General features: G+C 44.4%; 1 protein-coding gene across 4 annotated transcripts in view; it reads left to right on the top strand.

Annotated features, from left to right (window-relative positions):
* Window positions 1-18,736, top strand: part of LOC123993523 (follistatin-related protein 5-like) — a 234,127-nt gene extending 215,391 nt beyond the window's left edge. For all 4 annotated transcript variants that reach the window (XM_046295752.1, XM_046295753.1, XM_046295754.1 and 1 more), the window contains one exon: window positions 15,749-18,736. In XM_046295752.1, the coding sequence (XP_046151708.1) occupies window positions 15,749-16,451 (703 nt within the window). In that variant the 3' untranslated portion in view covers window positions 16,452-18,736. The remainder of the gene's footprint in view (window positions 1-15,748) is intronic.
* Window positions 18,737-19,310: the final 574 nt, after the last annotated feature.

The following is a 19,310-nucleotide window of genomic DNA, read 5'->3' as shown; positions in this document are numbered from 1 at the left end:
TGGGGTTTGTAGTATTTGGGATCGCGGCTAATTAGGGGTGTTGTATAGGCTTGGCTGCCTGAGGCGATTCTCAATCAGTCAGGTGATTCTCGTTGTCTCTGATTGGGAACTGTATTTAGGTAGCCTGAGTTCGCTTTGTATTTTGTGGGTGTTTGTTCCTGTCTCTGTGTTGTAGTCACCAGATAGGCTGTAATTAGTTTCACGTTCCGTTCTGTTGTTTTTGTATTTCAGTTATTTCATGTACCGCTATTCTGTTCATTAAAGTCATGAGTAACCTACACGCTGCATTTCGGTCCGACTTTCTTCATTCAACAGACGAACGCCGTTACAGAAACACCCACCACTCACAGACCGAGCAGTGTGTAAACTGGCAGGATCTAAAGGAGGACGTTATGGACGGTAGATGCATGGATTATACGACGTGGGAAGAAATCGCCAGGTGGGCGGCCGACCCAGAGCGAGTGCAGGAGCCCGCCTGGGATTCCCTGCAGCAATGCGAAGAGGGCTATAGACGAATGGAGTCGAAAAGGAAAACACGGCGACCCAGAGCGAATACCGAAAGTAACCCCCAAATATTTATTAGGGGAGAGCGCAGAGAGAGAATGGCTGAGTCAGGAGTCAGACCTGAGCCTACTCTCCCTGTTAATCGTGAAGAGCATTTGCAGTGGGAGAGGCTGCACCACTTGGAGAATTGGACATGGGAGGAGGAATTAGACGGTAAAGGACCCTGGGCTCAGTCTGGAGAATATCGCCGTCCCAAGGCAGAAATAGAAGCGGTTAAGCGGAGAGGCGCAGGTATGAGGAGGCAGCACGGCGACTCGGTTGGAAACCAGAATAGCAGCCCAAAAAAATTATTGGGGGGGGGCTAGAAGGGAGAGTAGTTATGCCAGGTAGGAGACCTGCGCAAACTCCCTGTGCTCACCGTTGGGCTAGTGAGACCGGGCAGGCACCGTGTTATGCTATGGAGCGCACGGTGTTTCCAGTGCGGGTGCAGAGCCAGGTGCGGCACATACCAGCCCTTCCTATCGCGCCAGGTAAGCTTTGGCAGGCTCGGTGCTCAAGAGCTCCAGTGCGCCTGCACTATCCGGTCTATCCAGAGCCACCTCTACACACCAGTCCTCCGTAGCAGCTCCCCGCACCAGGCTTCCTGTGCGTGTCCTCGATCCAGTACCACCAGTTCCAGCACCACGCACCAGGCCTCCAGTGCGCCTCGCCTGTTCAGCGCAGCCAGAACCTTTCTCCTCTCCTGCGCTGCCGGAGTCTCCAGTCTGCCCAACGCCGCCAGTGCTCCCAGTCGGCCCAGCGCGGCCAGTACTCCCAGTCGGCCCAGCGCCGCCAGTGCTCCCAGTCTGCCCAGCGCCGCCAGTGCTCCCAGTCTGCCCAGCACTCCCAGTCTGCCCAGCGCCGCCAGTGCTCCCAGTCTGCCCAGCGCCGCCAGTCAGCCCAGCGCCGCCAGACAACCAGTCTCTTCCAGATCTCCCGACAAACAGTCTCTTCTAGATCTGTCCGACAACCAGGATTTATCGGAGCCTACTACCTGCCTGAGCTTCATCTCAGTACTGGGCTTCCTCTCAGTACTGGGCTTCCTCTCAGTACCGGGCTTCCTCTCAGTACCAGGCTTCCTCTCAGTACCGGGCTTCCTCTCAGTACCGGGCTTCCCCTCAGTCCCGGGCTTCCCCTCAGTCCTGGGCTTCCCCTCAGTCCCGGGCTTCCCCTCAGTCCCGGGCTTCCCCGCAGTCCTGGGTTTCCCCTCAGTCCTGGGCTGCCTCTGTCCTGAGATGCCCCTCTGTCCTGAGCTGCCCCTCTGTCCCGAGCTGCCCCTCTGTCATGAGCTGCTCCTCAGTTATGTGGGGATCAGGGTGAGGACTATTAGGCCATGGTCGGCGGAGAAGGTGGATTATCCCAGGACGCGAAGGGGAGGAAATAGGACATTTATGGAGTGGGGTCCACGTCCCGAGCCAGAACCGCCACCATGGACAGACGCCCACCCGGACCCTCCCTATGCTCTTGAGGTGCGTCCGGGAGTCCGCACCTTAGGGGGGGGGGGTTCTGTCACGCCTTGGTCATTGTATTTTGTGTTTTTGTTATATGTTTGGGTAGGCCAGGGTGTGACAAGGGTTTATATGTTGTTTTTCGTATTGGGGTTTCTAGTATTTGGGATCGCGGCTAATTAGGGGTGTTGTATAGGCTTGGCTGCCTGAGGCGATTCTCAATTGGAGTCAGGTGCTTGTCATTGTCTCTGATTGTGAACCGTATTTGGTAGCCTGAGTTCGCTTTGTATTTTGTGGGTGTTTGTTCCTGTCTCTGTGTTGTAGTCACCAGATAGGCTGTAATTAGTTTCACGTTCCGTTCTGTTGTTTTTGTATTTCAGTTATTTCATGTACCGCTATTCTGTTCATTAAAGTCATGAGTAACCTACACGCTGCATTTCGGTCCGACTTTCTTCATTCAACAGACGAACAAGTTATAGGAATTTTCCAAGCTGTTTAAAGGCACAGCCAACTTAGTGTATGTAAACTTCTGACTCACTGGAATTGTAATACAGTGTATGATAAGTGAAATAATCTGTCTGAAAACAATTGTTTGAAAAATTACTTGTGTCATCCACAAATTAGATGTCCTAACAGACTTGCTAAAGCTATAGTTTGTTAACAAGAAATTTGTGGAGTGGTTGAAAAACTAGTTTTAATGACTCCAACCTAAGTGTGTGTAAACTTTCGACTTCAACTGTATGTTTAGAAAGCCAAACACCATGGTCTCTTAGATGTAGAAGTTTCTGAAAAGAAACAAAAATATGTGTCATGCAGGTGAAAGAGGACCCAAAAGCGACTTAACAGAAACAGAGTTTATTTAAGTCCAAAACCGAATAACAGAAATCCTCTAGACTTGTAGAGGGGAAACAACTGGAGAAGCGGCCACAGACTGCAGGTCGCTTCGGGTAGGCGCAGGCCGTAGTCGACAGAGACACCTGCTCACACGCAGCATCTGATGAAGGCAAAAAACACGACAGGACAGGGCGATACACAATCACGGCAAAAACACGACAGGACATGGCGAAACGCAATCACAGCATGGTGAATACAATACAAGGAACCGACGGGACAGGAACGGATCACAAAGGAATAAATAGGGACTCTAATCAGGGGAAAGGATCGGGAACAGGTGTGGGAAGACTAAATGATGATTAGGGGAATAGGAACAGCTGGGAGCAGGAACGGAACGATAGAGAGAAGAGAGAGCGAGAGAGTGAGAGAGGGAGGGGGAGAGAGAGGGATAGAAGGAGGGAAAGAACCAAAAGACCAGCAGAGGGAAACGAATAGCATGGGGAGCACAGGGACAAGACATGATAATAAATGACAAACATGACAGTACCCCCCCACTCACCGAGCGCCTCCTGGCGCACTCGAGGAGGAATCCTGGCGGCAACGGAGGAAATCATCGATGAGTGAACGGTCCAGCACGTCCCGAGACGGAACCCAACTCCTCTCCTCAGGACCGTAACCCTCCCAATCCACTAGGTATTGGTGACCCCGTCCCGAGAACGCATGTCCATAATCTTATGTACCCTGTAAATAGGTGCGCTCTCGACAAGGACGGGAGGGGGGAGGGAAGACGAACGGGGTGCGAAGAAAGGGCTTAACACAGGAGACATGGAAGACAGGATGGACGCGACGAAGATGTCGCGGAAGAAGCAGTCGCACAGCGACAGGATTGACGACCTGGGAGACACGGAACGGACCAATGAACCGCGGAGTCAACTTACGAGAAGCTGTCGTAAGAGGAAGGTTGCGAGTGGAAAGCCACACTCTCTGGCCGCAACAATACCTTGGACTCTTAATCCTGCGTTTATTGGCGGCTCTCACCGTCTGTGCCCTGTAACGGCAAAGTGCAGACCTCACCCTCCTCCAGGTGCGCTCACAACGTTGGACAAACGCTTGAGCGGAGGGAACGCTGGACTCGGCAAGCTGGGATGAGAACAGAGGAGGCTGGTAACCCAGACTACTCTGAAACGGAGATAACCCGGTAGCAGACGAAGGAAGCGAATTGTGAGCTTATTCTGCCCAGGGGAGCTGTTCTGCCCAAGACGCAGGGTTTCTGAAAGAAAGGCTGCGTAGTATGCGACCAATCGTCTGATTGGCCCTCTCTGCTTGACCGTTAGACTGGGGATGAAACCCGGAAGAGAGACTGACGGACGCACCAATCAAACGACAGAACTCCCTCCAAAACTGTGACGTGAATTGCGGGCCTCTGTCTGAAACGGCGTCTAACGGGAGGCCATGAATTCTGAATACATTCTCAATAATGATTTGTGCCGTCTCCTTAGCGGAAGGAAGTTTAGCGAGGGGAATGAAATGTGCCGCCTTAGAGAACCTATCGACAACCGTCAGAATCACAGTCTTCCCCGCAGACAAAGGCAGACCGGTAATGAAGTCTAAGGCAATGTGAGACCATGGTCGAGAAGGAATGGGGAGCGGTCTGAGACGACCGGCAGGAGGAGAGTTACCCGACTTAGTCTGCGCGCAGTCCGAACAAGCAGCCACGAAACGGCGCGTGTCACGCTCCTGAGTCGGCCACCAAAAGCGCTGGCGAATAGACGCAAGAGTGCCTCGAACACCGGGATGACCAGCTAACTTGGCAGAGTGAGCCCACTGAAGAACAGCCAGACGAGTGGAAACAGGAACGAAAAGGAGGTTACTAGGACAAGCGCGCGGCGACGCAGTGTGCGTGAGTGCTTGCTTAACCTGTCTTTCAATTCCCCAGACTGTTAACCCGACAACACGCCCATAAGGAAGAATCCCTCGGGATCAGTAGAAGCCACAGAAGAACTAAACAGACGGGATAAGGCATCAGGCTTGGTGTTCTTGCTACCCGGACGGTAAGAAATCACAAACTCGAAACGAGCGAAAAACAACGCCCAACGAGCTTGACGGGCATTAAGTCGTTTGGCAGAACGGATGTACTCAAGGTTCTTATGGTCTGTCCAAACGACAAAAGGAACGGTCGCCCCCTCCAACCACTCGCCATTCGCCTAGGGCTAAGCGGATGGCGAGCAGTTCACGGTTACCCACATCATAGTTGCGCTCAGATGGCGACAGGCGATGAGAAAAATAAGCGCAAGGATGAACCTTATCGTCAGACTGGAAGCGCTGGGATAGGATGGCTCCCACGCCTACCTCTGAAGCGTCAACCTCGACAATGAATTGTCTAGTGACGTCAGGAGTAACGAGGATAGGAGCGGACGTAAAACGTTCTTTTAGAAGATCAAAAGCTCCCTGGGCGGAACCGGACCACTTAAAACACGTCTTGACAGAAGTAAGAGCTGTGAGAGGGGCAGCAACTTGACCGAAATTACGAATGAAACGCCGATAGAAATTAGCGAAACCTAAAAAGCGCTGCAACTCGACACGTGACCTTGGAACGGGCCAATCACTGACAGCTTGGACCTTAGCGGAATCCATCTGAATGCCTTCAGCGGAAATAACGGAACCGAGAAAAGTAACGGAGGAGACATGAAAAGAGCACTTCTCAGCCTTTACGTAGAGACAATTCTCTAAAAGGCGCTGTAGAACACGTCGAACGTGCTGAACATGAATCTCGAGTGACGGAGAAAAAATCAGGATATCGTCAAGATAGACAAAAACAAAAATGTTCAGCATGTCTCTCAGAACATCATTAACTAATGCCTGAAAAACAGCTGGCGCATTGGCGAGACCGAACGGCAGAACCCGGTACTCAAAATGCCCTAACGGAGTGTTAAACGCCGTTTTCCACTCGTCCCCCTCTCTGATGCGCACGAGATGGTAAGCGTTACGAAGGTCCAACTTAGTAAAGCACCTGGCTCCCTGCAGAATCTCGAAGGCTGATGACATAAGGGGAAGCGGATAACGATTCTTAACCGTTATGTCATTCAGCCCTCGATAATCCACGCAGGGGCGCAGAGTACCGTCCTTCTTTTTAACAAAAAGAACCCCGCCCCGGCCGGAGAAGAAGAAGGCACTATGGTACCGGCGTCAAGAGACACACAGACAAATAATCCTCGAGAGCCTTACGTTCGGGGGCCGACAGAGAGTATAGTCTACCTCGAGGAGGAGTGGTCCCCGGAAGGAGATCAATACTACAATCATACGACCGGTGAGGAGGAAGGGAGTTGGCTCGGGACCGACTGAAGACCGTGCGCAGATCATGATATTCCTCCGGCACTCCTGTCAAATCGCCAGGTTCCTCCTGAGAAGTAGGGACAGAAGAAATGGGAGGGATGGCAGACATTAAACACTTCACATGACAAGAAACGTTCCAGGATAGGATAGAATTACTAGACCAATTAATAGAAGGATTATGACATACAAGCCAGGGATGACCCAAAACAACAGGTGTAAACGGTGAACGGAAAATCAAAAAAGAAATAGTCTCACTGTGGTTACCAGATACTGTGAGAGTTAAAGGTAGTGTCTCAAATTTGATACTGGGAAGATGACTACCATCTAAGGCAAACATGGGCGTAGGCCTGTCTAACGGTCTGAAAGGAATGTTATGTTTCCGAGCCCATGCTTCGTCCATGAAACAACCCTCAGCCCCAGAGTCAATCAAAGCACTGCATGTAGCACCCGAACCGGTCCAGCGTAGATGGACCGACATAGTAGTACAAGATCTAGATGAAGGGACCTGAGTAGTAGCGCTCACCAGTAGCCCTCCGCTTACTGATGGGCTCTGGCCTCTTACTGGACATGAATTAACAAAATGTCCAGCAACTCCGCAATAGAGGCACAGGCGGTTGGTGATCCTCCGTTCCCTCTCCTTATTCGAGATGCGAATCCCTCCCAGCTGCATGGGCTCAGTCTCAAAGCCAGAGGAGGAAGATGGTTGCGATGCGGAGCAGGGAAACACCGTTGATGCGAGCTCTCTTCCACGAGCCCGGTGACGAAGATCTACCCGTCGTTCTATGCGGATGGCGAGAGCAATCAAAGAGTCCACATCTGAAGGAACCTCCCGGGAGAGAATCTCATCCTTAACCACTGCGTGGAGTCCCTCCAGAAAACGAGCGAGCAGCGCCGGCTCGTTCCACTCACTAGAGGCAGCAAGAGTGCGAAACTCAATGGAATAATCCGTTATGGACCGTTCACCTTGGCATAAGGAAGCCAGGGCCCTAGAAGCCTCCCCACCAAAAACTGAACGGTCAAAAACCCGAATCATCTCCTCTTTAAAGTTCTGGAATTTGTTAGAGCAATCAGCCCTTGCCTCCCAGATAGCTGTGCCCCATTCTCGAGCCCGGCCAGTAAGGAGTGAAATGACGTAAGCAACCCGAGCTCTCTCTCTAGAGTATGTGTGGGGTTGGAGAGAGAACACAATCTCACACTGCGTGAGAAAGGAGCGGCACTCAGTGGGCTGCCCGGAGTAGCAAGGTGGGTTATTAACCCTAGGTTCTGGAGGCTCGGCAGGCCAGGAAGTAACAGGTGGCACGAGACGTAGACTCTGGAACTGTCCAGAGAGGTCGGAAACCTGAGCGGCCAGGTTCTCCACGGCATGGCGAGCAGCGGACAATTCCTGCTCGTGTCTGCCGAGCATGGCTCCTTGGATCTCGACGGCAGTGTAACGAGCGTCTGAAGTCGCTGGGTCCATTCCTTGGTCGGTTCCTTCTGTCATGCAGGTGAAAGAGGACCCAAAAGCGACTTAACAGAAACAGAGTTTATTTAAGTCCAAAACCGAATAACAGAAATCCTCTAGACTTGTAGAGGGGAAACAACTGGAGAAGCGGCCACAGACTGCAGGTCGCTTCGGGTAGGCGCAGGCCGTAGTCGACAGAGACACCTGCTCACACGCAGCATCTGATGAAGGCAAAAAACACGACAGGACAGGGCGATACACAATCACGGCAAAAACACGACAGGACATGGCGAAACGCAATCACAGCATGGTGAATACAATACAAGGAACCGACGGGACAGGAACGGATCACAAAGGAATAAATAGGGACTCTAATCAGGGGAAAGGATCGGGAACAGGTGTGGGAAGACTAAATGATGATTAGGGGAATAGGAACAGCTGGGAGCAGGAACGGAACGATAGAGAGAAGAGAGAGCGAGAGAGTGAGAGAGGGAGGGGGAGAGAGAGGGATAGAAGGAGGGAAAGAACCAAAAGACCAGCAGAGGGAAACGAATAGCATGGGGAGCACAGGGACAAGACATGATAATAAATGACAAACATGACAATATGTGTTTTATTAAACCTAATTTTGATCCCAGCTGTATATTTTTGATGTATCTCAGAGGTGGATTATTACAGTCCAGACATTACAGTACGTGGCCTAATATGTGTGCGTAAAGGAAATTCTACAGTAACAGAGTAATGCTGAGACTCAGATTTTTCACTTTCAAATGTATGTCAAACAAAAACCAATGATTGCAAAGTAAACCATTCTTGAAGAACAGTTCAGATGCAAAGTTTGGTAACAGAATGATGGTTTGTGCTGTTGGTGCCATCAATCTGTTAGCAAAATTTGCATTTGCACTGTTCCTCAAATAAATGTGTATCCTTATGCATAGAGTTGATTTGTTTAACTTTGTAATCATTTGTTTTTCATTGGCATAAATTTTAAAGGGATAAATCTGAGTCTCAGCATCACTCTGTGATGGTGTAATTGCCCATTACATATTTCGGTTTGGATACATCCCTAACTATGTTGATCCTTTTACGCCCCGGTATTAGCTAGTTCTTGCTCATTCATGACGCCAAGCTAATAAGAAATAATGACTATCCCGAGTACTTGCTAGATTAAAACGCTTGTATTTATTTTTTGTGAAAGCTCTGTCTCCACAAGCAAAAGTCTCACTTAGATGAACTCCCTTGATCTCTCCTTTAACGTGAAATGCAGAATTAACTAGGCTTGGGGTGTTTACCTTATGTACCGTATGGTTTTTCAATAGCGTCATTACTGTTGAACTATTTATTTGACGTTTTTTTAAATATTTTTATATAAATGTGAATATTTGTAGCTACTTTTTAAGTAAATACCTGCAGATCGGGTTCTTCATGTCACCAATCACATCATTTTTCATTATGAAGCTTAGCGCTAGTCCCCAGTCACATTTGTTTACAAGCACACAACGAAGAGAGACCCGAGTCTTGTGAGTCAATCACTGTTGTGCAGCACACGCCAAGTGACCTAGCTAGTTACAGTATGGAATTCACAACTAGCACACATTAGTGAATGCTAACCTCCCCTGTTATTGTAATGGTGAGAGGTTAGCATGTTTTGGGGTTATGATATTTGTGCATCTGTAACTTTCTCACTCATTATTATCCACGATTCATTCAGCACTATCCATAATCATGGTAGCATGCACATGAATGTATAAATGTTTAGAAACATATTATATTCTTATTTACAACAAAAAAAGTGACAAAACATGACACAATATATTATTTATCATTAGTTTCTATTGGGCACAAAATAATCTGAAACACAACCATAACAAACAGTAAATGCATCCAACAAGTTTGTAGAGTCACAAGCTTGATGTAGTCATTGCATGCTAGGAATATGGGACCAAATCTTAAACGTTTGACTACTTTCAGACATACAGTATAGTCAAATTAGGACTCATCAGACCAAAGAACAGATTCCCACCGGTCTAGTGTCCATTGCTCTTGTTTCTTGGCCCAAGCAAGTCTCTTCTTCTTATTGGTGTCCTTCAGTCATGGTTTCTATGCAGCAATTCACACAGAATCCTCTGAACAGTTGATGTTGAGATGTCTGTTACTTGAGCATTTATTTGAGCTGCAATTTCTGAGGCTGGTAACTCTAATGAACTTATCCTCTGCAGCAGACGTAACTCTGGGTCTTCCTTTCCTGTCGCGGTCCTCATGAGAGCCAGTTTCATCATAGAGCTTGATGGTTTTTGCGACTGCACTTGAAGAAACATTCAAAGTTCTTGACATTTTCCGGATTGACTGACCTTCATGTCTTAAAGTAATGATGGACTGTCATTTCTCTTTGCTTATTTGAGCTGTTAATACCATAATATGGACTTGGTATTTGACCAAATAGGGCTATCTTCTGTATACAACTTCTACCTTGTCACAACAACTGATTGGCTACAATGCATTAAGAAGGAAAGAAATTCCACAAATGAACTTTTAACAAGGCACACCTGTTAATTGAAGTGCATTCCAGGTGACTACCTCATGAAGCTGGTTGAGAGAATGCTAAGAGTGTGCAATACTGTCATCAAGGCAAAGGGTGGATACTTTGAAGAATCTCAAATCTAAAAATGGTTTGGTTACTACATGATTCCATTTGTGTTATTTCATAGTTTTGATTTCTTCACTATTATTCTACAATGTAGAAAATAGTAAACATAAAGAAAGACCCTGAAATAGTAGGTGTGTTCAAACTTTTGACTGATACTGTAAGTGAATTTGTCCCAATAATTTGGGTCCCCTAAAATGGGGGGACTGTGCAAAATGTGCTGACATTTCTAAATGGTTCACCAGCTGTTGATAAAAAATACCCTCAAATTAAAGCTGACTCAAATTAAAGCTGACTCAAATTAAAGCTGAATCAAATTAAAGCTGAATCAAATTAAAGTCTGCACTTTAACCTCATAGTCATTGTATCATTTCAAGCCAATACTGTGTCACTGTCCCAATACTTTTGGAGGTCACTGTATACAAACACTCACTCAAACACACTACACTGACACTCTCACACCAAACCCACACACATGCACATATGCACACACACACATAACACATGTACACATTGCCCTATGTGCACTAGATTGAACTTCCCAATGGCTAGGCGGACTCTCACCCTTTAGGTCCAATGGAAAACAAACCCTGCCCACTTTGGACAGATTAAACTCAATCGAGCACACCTACTGATAGCTTTTCATGCTAAATAACTCCATTAGCCTCAGCCAAGATCGATCCATTGTGGGTGTGCCCAACAACTCCCCCAAACCAATATGCAGTCAGTGTACCTCATAGCACAAAACTGGAGTCCAGGGCACTAAACATCACAATATACAAAGGCTTTGAAGGCTTTTAGATTTGCCAGGCAAAACCATCTGGGGGCTTTGGGGAGTTGTGAATTGATGCCAAGGATATGGTGTTGTGCATAAGGCCTTTTTTAAATACCCTATCCCTTGGAAACGTCTGATAACGCTGCTTACAAGAGCCCCTTGATTGTGATCTTAAGGCACATGGAGTCTCTAGTCAATGTTTTTGCCGACTCTATTATTGAGGTCTTGGACTTCAATTCCGTTCCAATCTTTTGTGCTGTTGTGTCTACTTGGCTTGGTGGTGAGCCGAACAGGGTTGAAAGTTTTGTTGGCTGTATTGTATGTCATGTTTTTACGTTTAGATCTGTGAATGGACAATGGCCAGTAAGAGTCTGTCGGTATACATTGCAGTGTTCATATGCATGATTAAATATACATGATTTAACATACATTATTAAATATACATTATTTAATATACATACATTTTCATATTGGAGGATGGTTAGAAATAAGGACATTATTAACCCATACATAACACATTCATACCGATACATGACATATTCATAACCCATACATGGAAAATTCATAACCCTTACATAATCAATTCATAAGCAGTGCATAATATTTTTTTTACATACTTATTAAATTTGGAAAAAGTCACATGCGCCAAATACAACAGGTGTAGGTAGACCTGAATGTGAAATGCTTAGTTACAAAGCCCTTAACCAACAATGCAGTTCAAGAAATAGAGTTAAGAAAATATTTACTAAATAAACTAAAGTTAAAAAAAATGTGATGTAACACAATAAAAGAACAATAACAAGGCTATATACAGGGGGTATCGGAGGTCATTTGTACATGAAGGTAGGGGTATAGTGACTATGCATAGATAATAAACAGCGAGTAGCAGCAGTGTAAAAACAAAGGGGGGGTGTTAATTGAAATAGTCTGTGTGGCCCTTTTGATGAATTGTTCAGCAGTCTTTTGGCTTGGGAGTAGAAGCTGTTAAGGAGACTTTTGGACCTAGACTTGGCGCTCCGGTACCGCTTGCCGTGTGTTAGCAGAGAGAACAGTCTATGACTTGTGTGACCGGAGTTTTTGACAATTTTTGGGGTCTTACTCTGACACTGCCTAGTATATACACTACTATTCTAACGTTTGGGGTCACTTAGAAATGTCTTTGTTTATGAAAGAAAATCATATTTTTGTCCATTAAAATAACCTGAAATTTATCAGAAATACATTGTAGACATGGTTAATGTTGTAAATGACTATTGCAGCTGGAAACGGCTGATTTTGGGGGGAATATCTACAAAGCCTTACAGAGAGAGACCCATTATCAGCAACCATCACTCCTGTGTTCCAATGGCACGTTTTGTTAGCTAATCCAAGTTTATCATTTTAAAAGGCTAATTGATCATGAGAAAACACTTTTGCAATTATGTTAGCACAGCTGAAATCTGTGTGCTAATTAAAGAAGCAATAAAACTATCCTTCTTTAGTCTAGTTGAGTATCTGGAGCATCAGCATTTGTGGGTTTGATTACAGGCTCACAAAATGACCAGAAACAAATCACTTTCTTCTGAAACTCATCAGTCTATTCTTGTTCTGAGAAAAGAAGGCGTTTCCATGCGAGAAATTGCCAAGAAACTGAAGATCTCATACAACGCGGGGTACTACTCCCTACACAGAACAGCGCAAACTGGCTCGAACCAGAATAGAAAGAGGAGTAGTAGGCCCCAGTGCACAACTGATCAAGAGGACAAGTACATTAGAGTGTCTAGTTTGAGAAACAGACGCCTCACAAGTCCCCAACTGGCAGCTTCATTAAATTTTACCCACAAAACACCAGTTTCAACGTCAACAGTGAAGAGGCGACTCCGGGATGCTGGCATTCTAGGCAGAGTTGCAAAGAAAAAGCCATATCTCAGACTGGCCAATAAAAATAAAAGATTAAGATGGGCAAAAGAACACAGACACTGGACAGAGTGACTCTGCCTAGAAGGCCTGTTATGCTGGTGAATGAGGACCCAAAAGCGACTTAACGAAAACAGAGTCTTTATTCCAGTATATGACAAAAGTAATAATCCTGGAAATATCAAGGAGAAAACAAAACAGGAAAAACTGAAATCCACTCGTAGTTGCGAGGACTGACTGGAGACTCGACCATAGACTGCAGGTTGCTTCGGGAAGGCACCGACCGTAGCAGACTAAGACACCTGCTCATACGCAGCATCTGAAGAAGATAAAACACGACAGGGCGAGACAAGGACACAGAACAGCGAACATCATACAAGGATCCGACAAGGACAGAAGCGGAAAACAAGGGGAGAAATAGGGGCTCTAATCAGAGGGCAAAATAGGGGACAGGTGTGAAAAGAGTAAATGAGTGAGTTAGGAGAATGAGGAACAGCTGGGAGCAGGAACGGAACGATAGAGAGAAGAGAGAGAGGGAGGGGGAGAGAGAGGGATAGAAAGAGGGAACGAACCTAATAAGACCAGCAGGGGGAAACGAACAGAAGGGAAAGCACAAGGACAAGACAATATATGACAAAACATGACAAGGCCAGCATCCCGGAGTCGCCTCCGGGATTCTTTAGGGGATCACATTCATTAAAATAACTGACTAAACTTCACTCCATTCTGCTAGTAAGCAAACTCTGTGATATTCTTCTATAGCAGGTATACATCTTGCACTGGTTTACTTTTTGTCAATTTGATATTAATTGTACAGTAAGCCTAATGGAAATAGCAACAAGATTAGTAGCCATGTTTTTTTGGTGTTCTCTCCCATTAACGACAACAACTTTAATTTCCTCTGTTTATGAATGGAGTTCCAATTCACAAAAAAGCTAACTATTGCAAACTATTATAAAGTATGCAATCAAAAGTACAACAAAGTATACAACTCATAACTCAACACACAAGTGTTACTTTTCACATAATTTCACAGTATTTGGAAAAATCTGCATAGTGTACCCATGGGAGGCATGCTGATAACAAAACAACAAAAACAACTGACAATTTGTATTTTGCTCAATGTGTTGATATATGATATGGGTTTACAAGCAAAGCCAGCCCAAATGTCACTTTTACTCATAAAGAAAGTAAACAAGTCCATTGTTCTTGATTACTTTTCCAACCAAACTTTAGGACTACTTATTTTTAGATAAAATTAAGCCGAAGGAAAAATTGTCATATTGACCTTCATATATCAAGCACTCTGTTTTATACAACTGTAGATGTGTTCAATTCACTGATCTGTCCTAATGAACACATTTGTGGAGAGTAAGGACATTTATCATGGGGACTAGGGATGTCCTACAATGTACACTATACTAATGATATGTTCTCATGGCACTTCATTCTATTCATAGTTGCTTGCACTGACACAGTACTTCTTTGTCCCTACCAGGAGTCCACCAGCAACTGTATTTTCCTTTCCTTTCTTCTCTTTCTCTCATTGATCAAATTGTAGCGATTTTTTTTAATGTGTTACCTTTGAATTCACTTCGCTCCCTGTGGGTGTGATTTATTTTTTATTCGACAGTGCTCGTCGTGGGATAAAAAGCTCACTGGGAAGAATTCCTGAGGATTTTGTGTTGGAAGTTTGAGAAATTCCCAAAGTACATTTTTAAAGGTTATTTATATATCAAAAGATCAAGTCCATGGCAATGGACCATGCAGTCCCTCCTATCTCATTATAACCCAATGCAGCACCTAGTTCACATCAACCATTAGTCCATTTGATGACGAAGTCCCCAGCCCTAGCTTCCCAAATGGACTATACAATCTCTGGATCAATGCTTTACTTCACAGTGCTGATAATGTGCTCCATCACTCTCTAACCGTGAATTTCTGTCCACATGAACAGACAGCGGGGGCGTTTAAAATTGCATAAAAGAAGATGGATGATACCAAGATTGAAGTGCATGTCAGAATTAATCAGACAGCATTCAGATTTAATTGAGCCTTGTCAGCCCCACACTTTCTCCCTCCAGACTTTAAAGAGATAATTCTAATGTGTCATTATCACTATATAATTTTTAATGTATAATATAGTATTTTCAATGATTAATATGCACATTGAAATCTATTACTATGAAGCATATGGCAGACAATTTCAACTCCGCATGCAGAGATTGCTAATCTGAGTCGATAAGAAAATGGCCACTGATGTGAAATGTCTAGACCGTATCCACCCCGCTCTTCTTCTCAAACCAATCTAAAGGCATTTTCTTTGAGGAACTGAGATATTGTAGCTAAGAGATTCTCACACCCCTCTGTCAAAACTATTTAGTCCATTCAGAGTATAATAATAGGAGAGGTGGTGAAAATGGCAGGCCCTGTCACTGTTAAGATGTTCATGACAGCGTAAGGGGGGAAAATGTGCACCTATTCAATAGTCGTGAGGATAACAGACCGAGTACTTCTCTTTACAAGCATAAATGTAATTCTACTCTCCACAGTTGTAAATGTACTGTAACTGTAGTCGTGGTGAAGTTTGCATGATTTCTAATCTAATGTGAAATCCGGAAGCATGTGCAAATGAATTCAAGCCTGTAGGTATTAATTAATTAATTAATTAATTAATTCATTCATTCATTCATTCATTCATAGGCATAAAATAAAATAACTTTTACGCTTTTTTTGTGTCGACCCTCTAAAGTGCGTATATTTGTTTTATGTTTGCCACAAAAACACGTGAACAAGTATATTAACATTCAAAATGTTTTCTTTCTGTCTAGATTTGGAATCGTCCTCCACAGAAATGAACCGGCACTCCACAAGATCAACCTGGAGACCACGTCGTCAGTGAAGAACATCAGCCTGCACGAGTACAACTGCATCCCCAAGTCTCTGGCTTACTCCCACCTTGGTGGCTACTACTTTGTCAACTGCAGGCCTGATTCCACAGGCGCCACCCAACCCCAGCTCATCGTGGACAGTGTGACAGACTCTGTGATTGGACCCAACGGGGACGTCACCGGCACCCCGTATGTGTCCCCGGACAGTCACTACCTGGTCACGGTGGACGACCACGATGGCCTGATGAGGATCCAGCAGATCACGGTGCGCGGGGAGATTGGCAAACCCTTCGACATCCACACCAACCTCCACCTGTCTGACGTGGCCTTCCAGTCGTCGTTCACCGAGGTTCACCAGTACAACATCTTTGGTATTTCGGGACGCCAAACGGACTCTCTGTACGTCGAGCTGAGCACAGGCAATGTGAAGATGATCAAGAGCCTGAAGGAGGCCACCAAGACTTCCGATTGGCCGTGGAGCAGTAGGAACCGCGTGATGACTGGCAGTGGACTTTTCGGACAGTACCTCATGACCCCGTCCAGAGAGTCTATCTTCATCCTGGATGGTCGTCTCAACAAGCTCAACTGTGAGATCACTGATGTCATCAAAGGCAATGTAGTGGCGTGGGTTGGCGAGTCGTAGGCCTGTCTGTGTTCAGACGCATCCTATGTTATTACTAAGGTAAAGTTGCACTGAATTTTGTTGCAGATATATAATTTATTGGGTGTGACGAAAAAAGTAAGACATTTTCAAAGCCAGAATTGACTGTTCAAAATCGTTTGGATGCTGAGACCTTCATTCCAAAAAATAGGGAGCGATTTGTTGGTATTGATTGCTAGCCGAGTTGAAATCTTGGCTTTCAACTGGGTGGTTCCACATGTAGTCAACATCAAGTTGCTCTCCAAGATCTTCTAGAGGATCTCTGTTAAAATTAGACAAATTATCTGTATATTAGACTTTTTTTGATTGCAAGTCTCACATACTTCAATTGGCTAGATGTTTTTCAATAATCACATCAACTGCCGTTTCTCTAAAACGAGAGAGAAAAGATTTCTAGATTGTCCTCCTTTGTTTCATTTACCCCCTTTCCCTCTTTTTTTCCTGTGCCTTGAAGGAAAACACTCCAAAAGAGGAATTAACCTAATTGTTCCCGTTGCGGCTGCAGATTACATCTTTTTGTCTTTGACCCTTCTTCATGGTGAGAGATGCTCCAAAAATCCATATTTTTCTAATTTTCTTCATTTCGGTCTGACGTGGAGCCCATTCTGGGCTAATTAAAACAAGCTCTTGCTGAGATCCAGTCTCATTTGAAGTGGAGACAGAGAGATTGAGTTGTCCATTATGATGTAGTGCTGCTTGGTCACCGTTGATCTCAAAGAGTCATCAACAGAGCAAATTGTCTATTTTGTCCAACAACCCAAGTCTCAATGACAATGTTAATACATTGATCCATCTTAATATTTGTGGGATGAATTAATTAAAGTTTCCCACTTTGTGTCAAAATGTCAGTGTGTGTATGTCAATTTGAAGAATATCCCTGGCCCAAAAGGTGTCATACAATATATATACTTGCATATTGTCAGTCAATTTTGGCAATGTGTAACAAATATTTAATAATGAAAGAAAGATACATTTGTTTAGTTGGAAGTGGGCTTTTGTGGTTGTAGAGCATAGAGGGCCTTGAGCTGTATGAGTCTAATGAGTATACAATATATAGAGAGAGACAGTAAAGAGAGGATAGAGAAAGTAGAGACCTGGGTTTATAAGCTTAAAATGCGAGTCACATTTATTTTAAAATCTTACAAGGCAGAGCACAGTTGGATGAATCAGTTGTACCTATGAAACCTAACAAGTACATGGCCCGTTGTGCTTAGGACACAAAATTGTTTCCTCGAAGTACACCTTCTATGCATTTTCACCATAGCACTCTAACACAAACACAATGAAGAATATGTTAATCCAGTTTTTTAAATTCAAATGTTCGACACTTGGTTGTCTTATGGACAGTCCTGTTTTATGTTCCAATTAATGAGACATTTAATAGATTTTGATGTTTTGTTTTATTTGGTCAATTCAATTTCAGTTCATTTAAATGTTGTTTTCTTATCACATTTTGTTTGGTGTTGTCCCTTGATACCCATAGGACTGTACTGATTACCTCTGACTTTTCTTATTGTGTTCTTTATATAGAAGCAGAGTTGAATGAGTTCCTTAACATGGTATGTTTCACAACTTTGAGGGCTTTGTTCATTATTTCCAGTGTATACGCACCCTCCTTTTTAAAAATGAAAAGAGCACCATGGTCATCTCGCTATAGATGAGGTAAAGGAGTCAATGAAACGCACTGTTCCATTGACCAGATTGGCGCACATTCAATAGATCTGATTGAACAAAGTGGATATTCGTCAGAACCGTCATGATTTGTGTATTGTAAACAGGCCCACAATGTGTTTACTTATGTCCGATTTTCAGGTTTAGAAGAAGAGACTTCTAAATAATAACTCCCGTTCGTTGATGGTAGTCAAAGTTGTTTTTTCGCTGTAATGCAGTTGATTGGTGACGATGAAATTAACATGTGTAGGGGTTGACATCCATACAAGCATTATAATCCAATTTTTACTTCAACATAGTGTGAAATACACATTTAAACAATAGCCTAAATGTAGACTAATTTTGCTGGGGGGCAATGAGGCGACTCGGGATCTTTCCCCCACTCATTTCCAACGCAATTCCATTGTTTTGTTCGATTTCCCTTGACCCTTTTACCGCATCTATCCTTGACCAAGTACATTTTGATGTCACCCACTGAAACGTCGTCATTTCCATTATAGCCATGTACTGTTTGTTGATTCATGTGGTCGTTATTTATGTAGAGAATACACGCTTGACATTTTACCTGAAAATAAAGTATATACCTTTGAAAATACCATATAAAATGCCAGAATCTCCTTTCTGTGGAAAATGTGTTTCAAACATGGTTTCAGCCCAAATATCAATGCCCTTGAAAAAACAAGTTCAACGCAGTTCAGCCTCTTCAGTTCTGCTGCTCACATTTACACATTCAGCGAATATGAACATACAGTATCCTTCTCAAATATCTATTTGAAAGAGCTTTGGAAAAGTAATTTAATTTGAATGACCCTTATATTGATTCAGCAGTTTTTGTCACTCTTATGAAACTAATTCCACACCCAATCTTGTCTGCTTGAGATTAAGGGAGACCCACACAATGTGTGTGCTCATACATAACTTCTTGATGGGCACTTCACATAACCGTGATCTTATAAAAAAAAATGCAATCATCATTAGATATTGCAATAGCTGAGTACATAGAGTTCTTTCAGGGGTGCTGAACTTCCTGATTTGGCCTCGTTTTTTGGCTTAGTCATTAAGAAATGCAGAGGCCATGGCTGAAGCCAAACAAGAGTTGTCTTGGAGGGGTGGTTTATTGTGGGTGTCTTGTGTGTGTTTGACCGTGGTAAGCGTTTGTACATTCACTCT

The sequence above is a fragment of the Oncorhynchus gorbuscha genome, linkage group LG13, assembly GCF_021184085.1.
Source record: "Oncorhynchus gorbuscha isolate QuinsamMale2020 ecotype Even-year linkage group LG13, OgorEven_v1.0, whole genome shotgun sequence".
In the NCBI taxonomy this organism is placed as follows: domain Eukaryota; kingdom Metazoa; phylum Chordata; class Actinopteri; order Salmoniformes; family Salmonidae; genus Oncorhynchus; species Oncorhynchus gorbuscha.
This window is presented reverse-complemented; position numbering and strand designations above follow the sequence as displayed.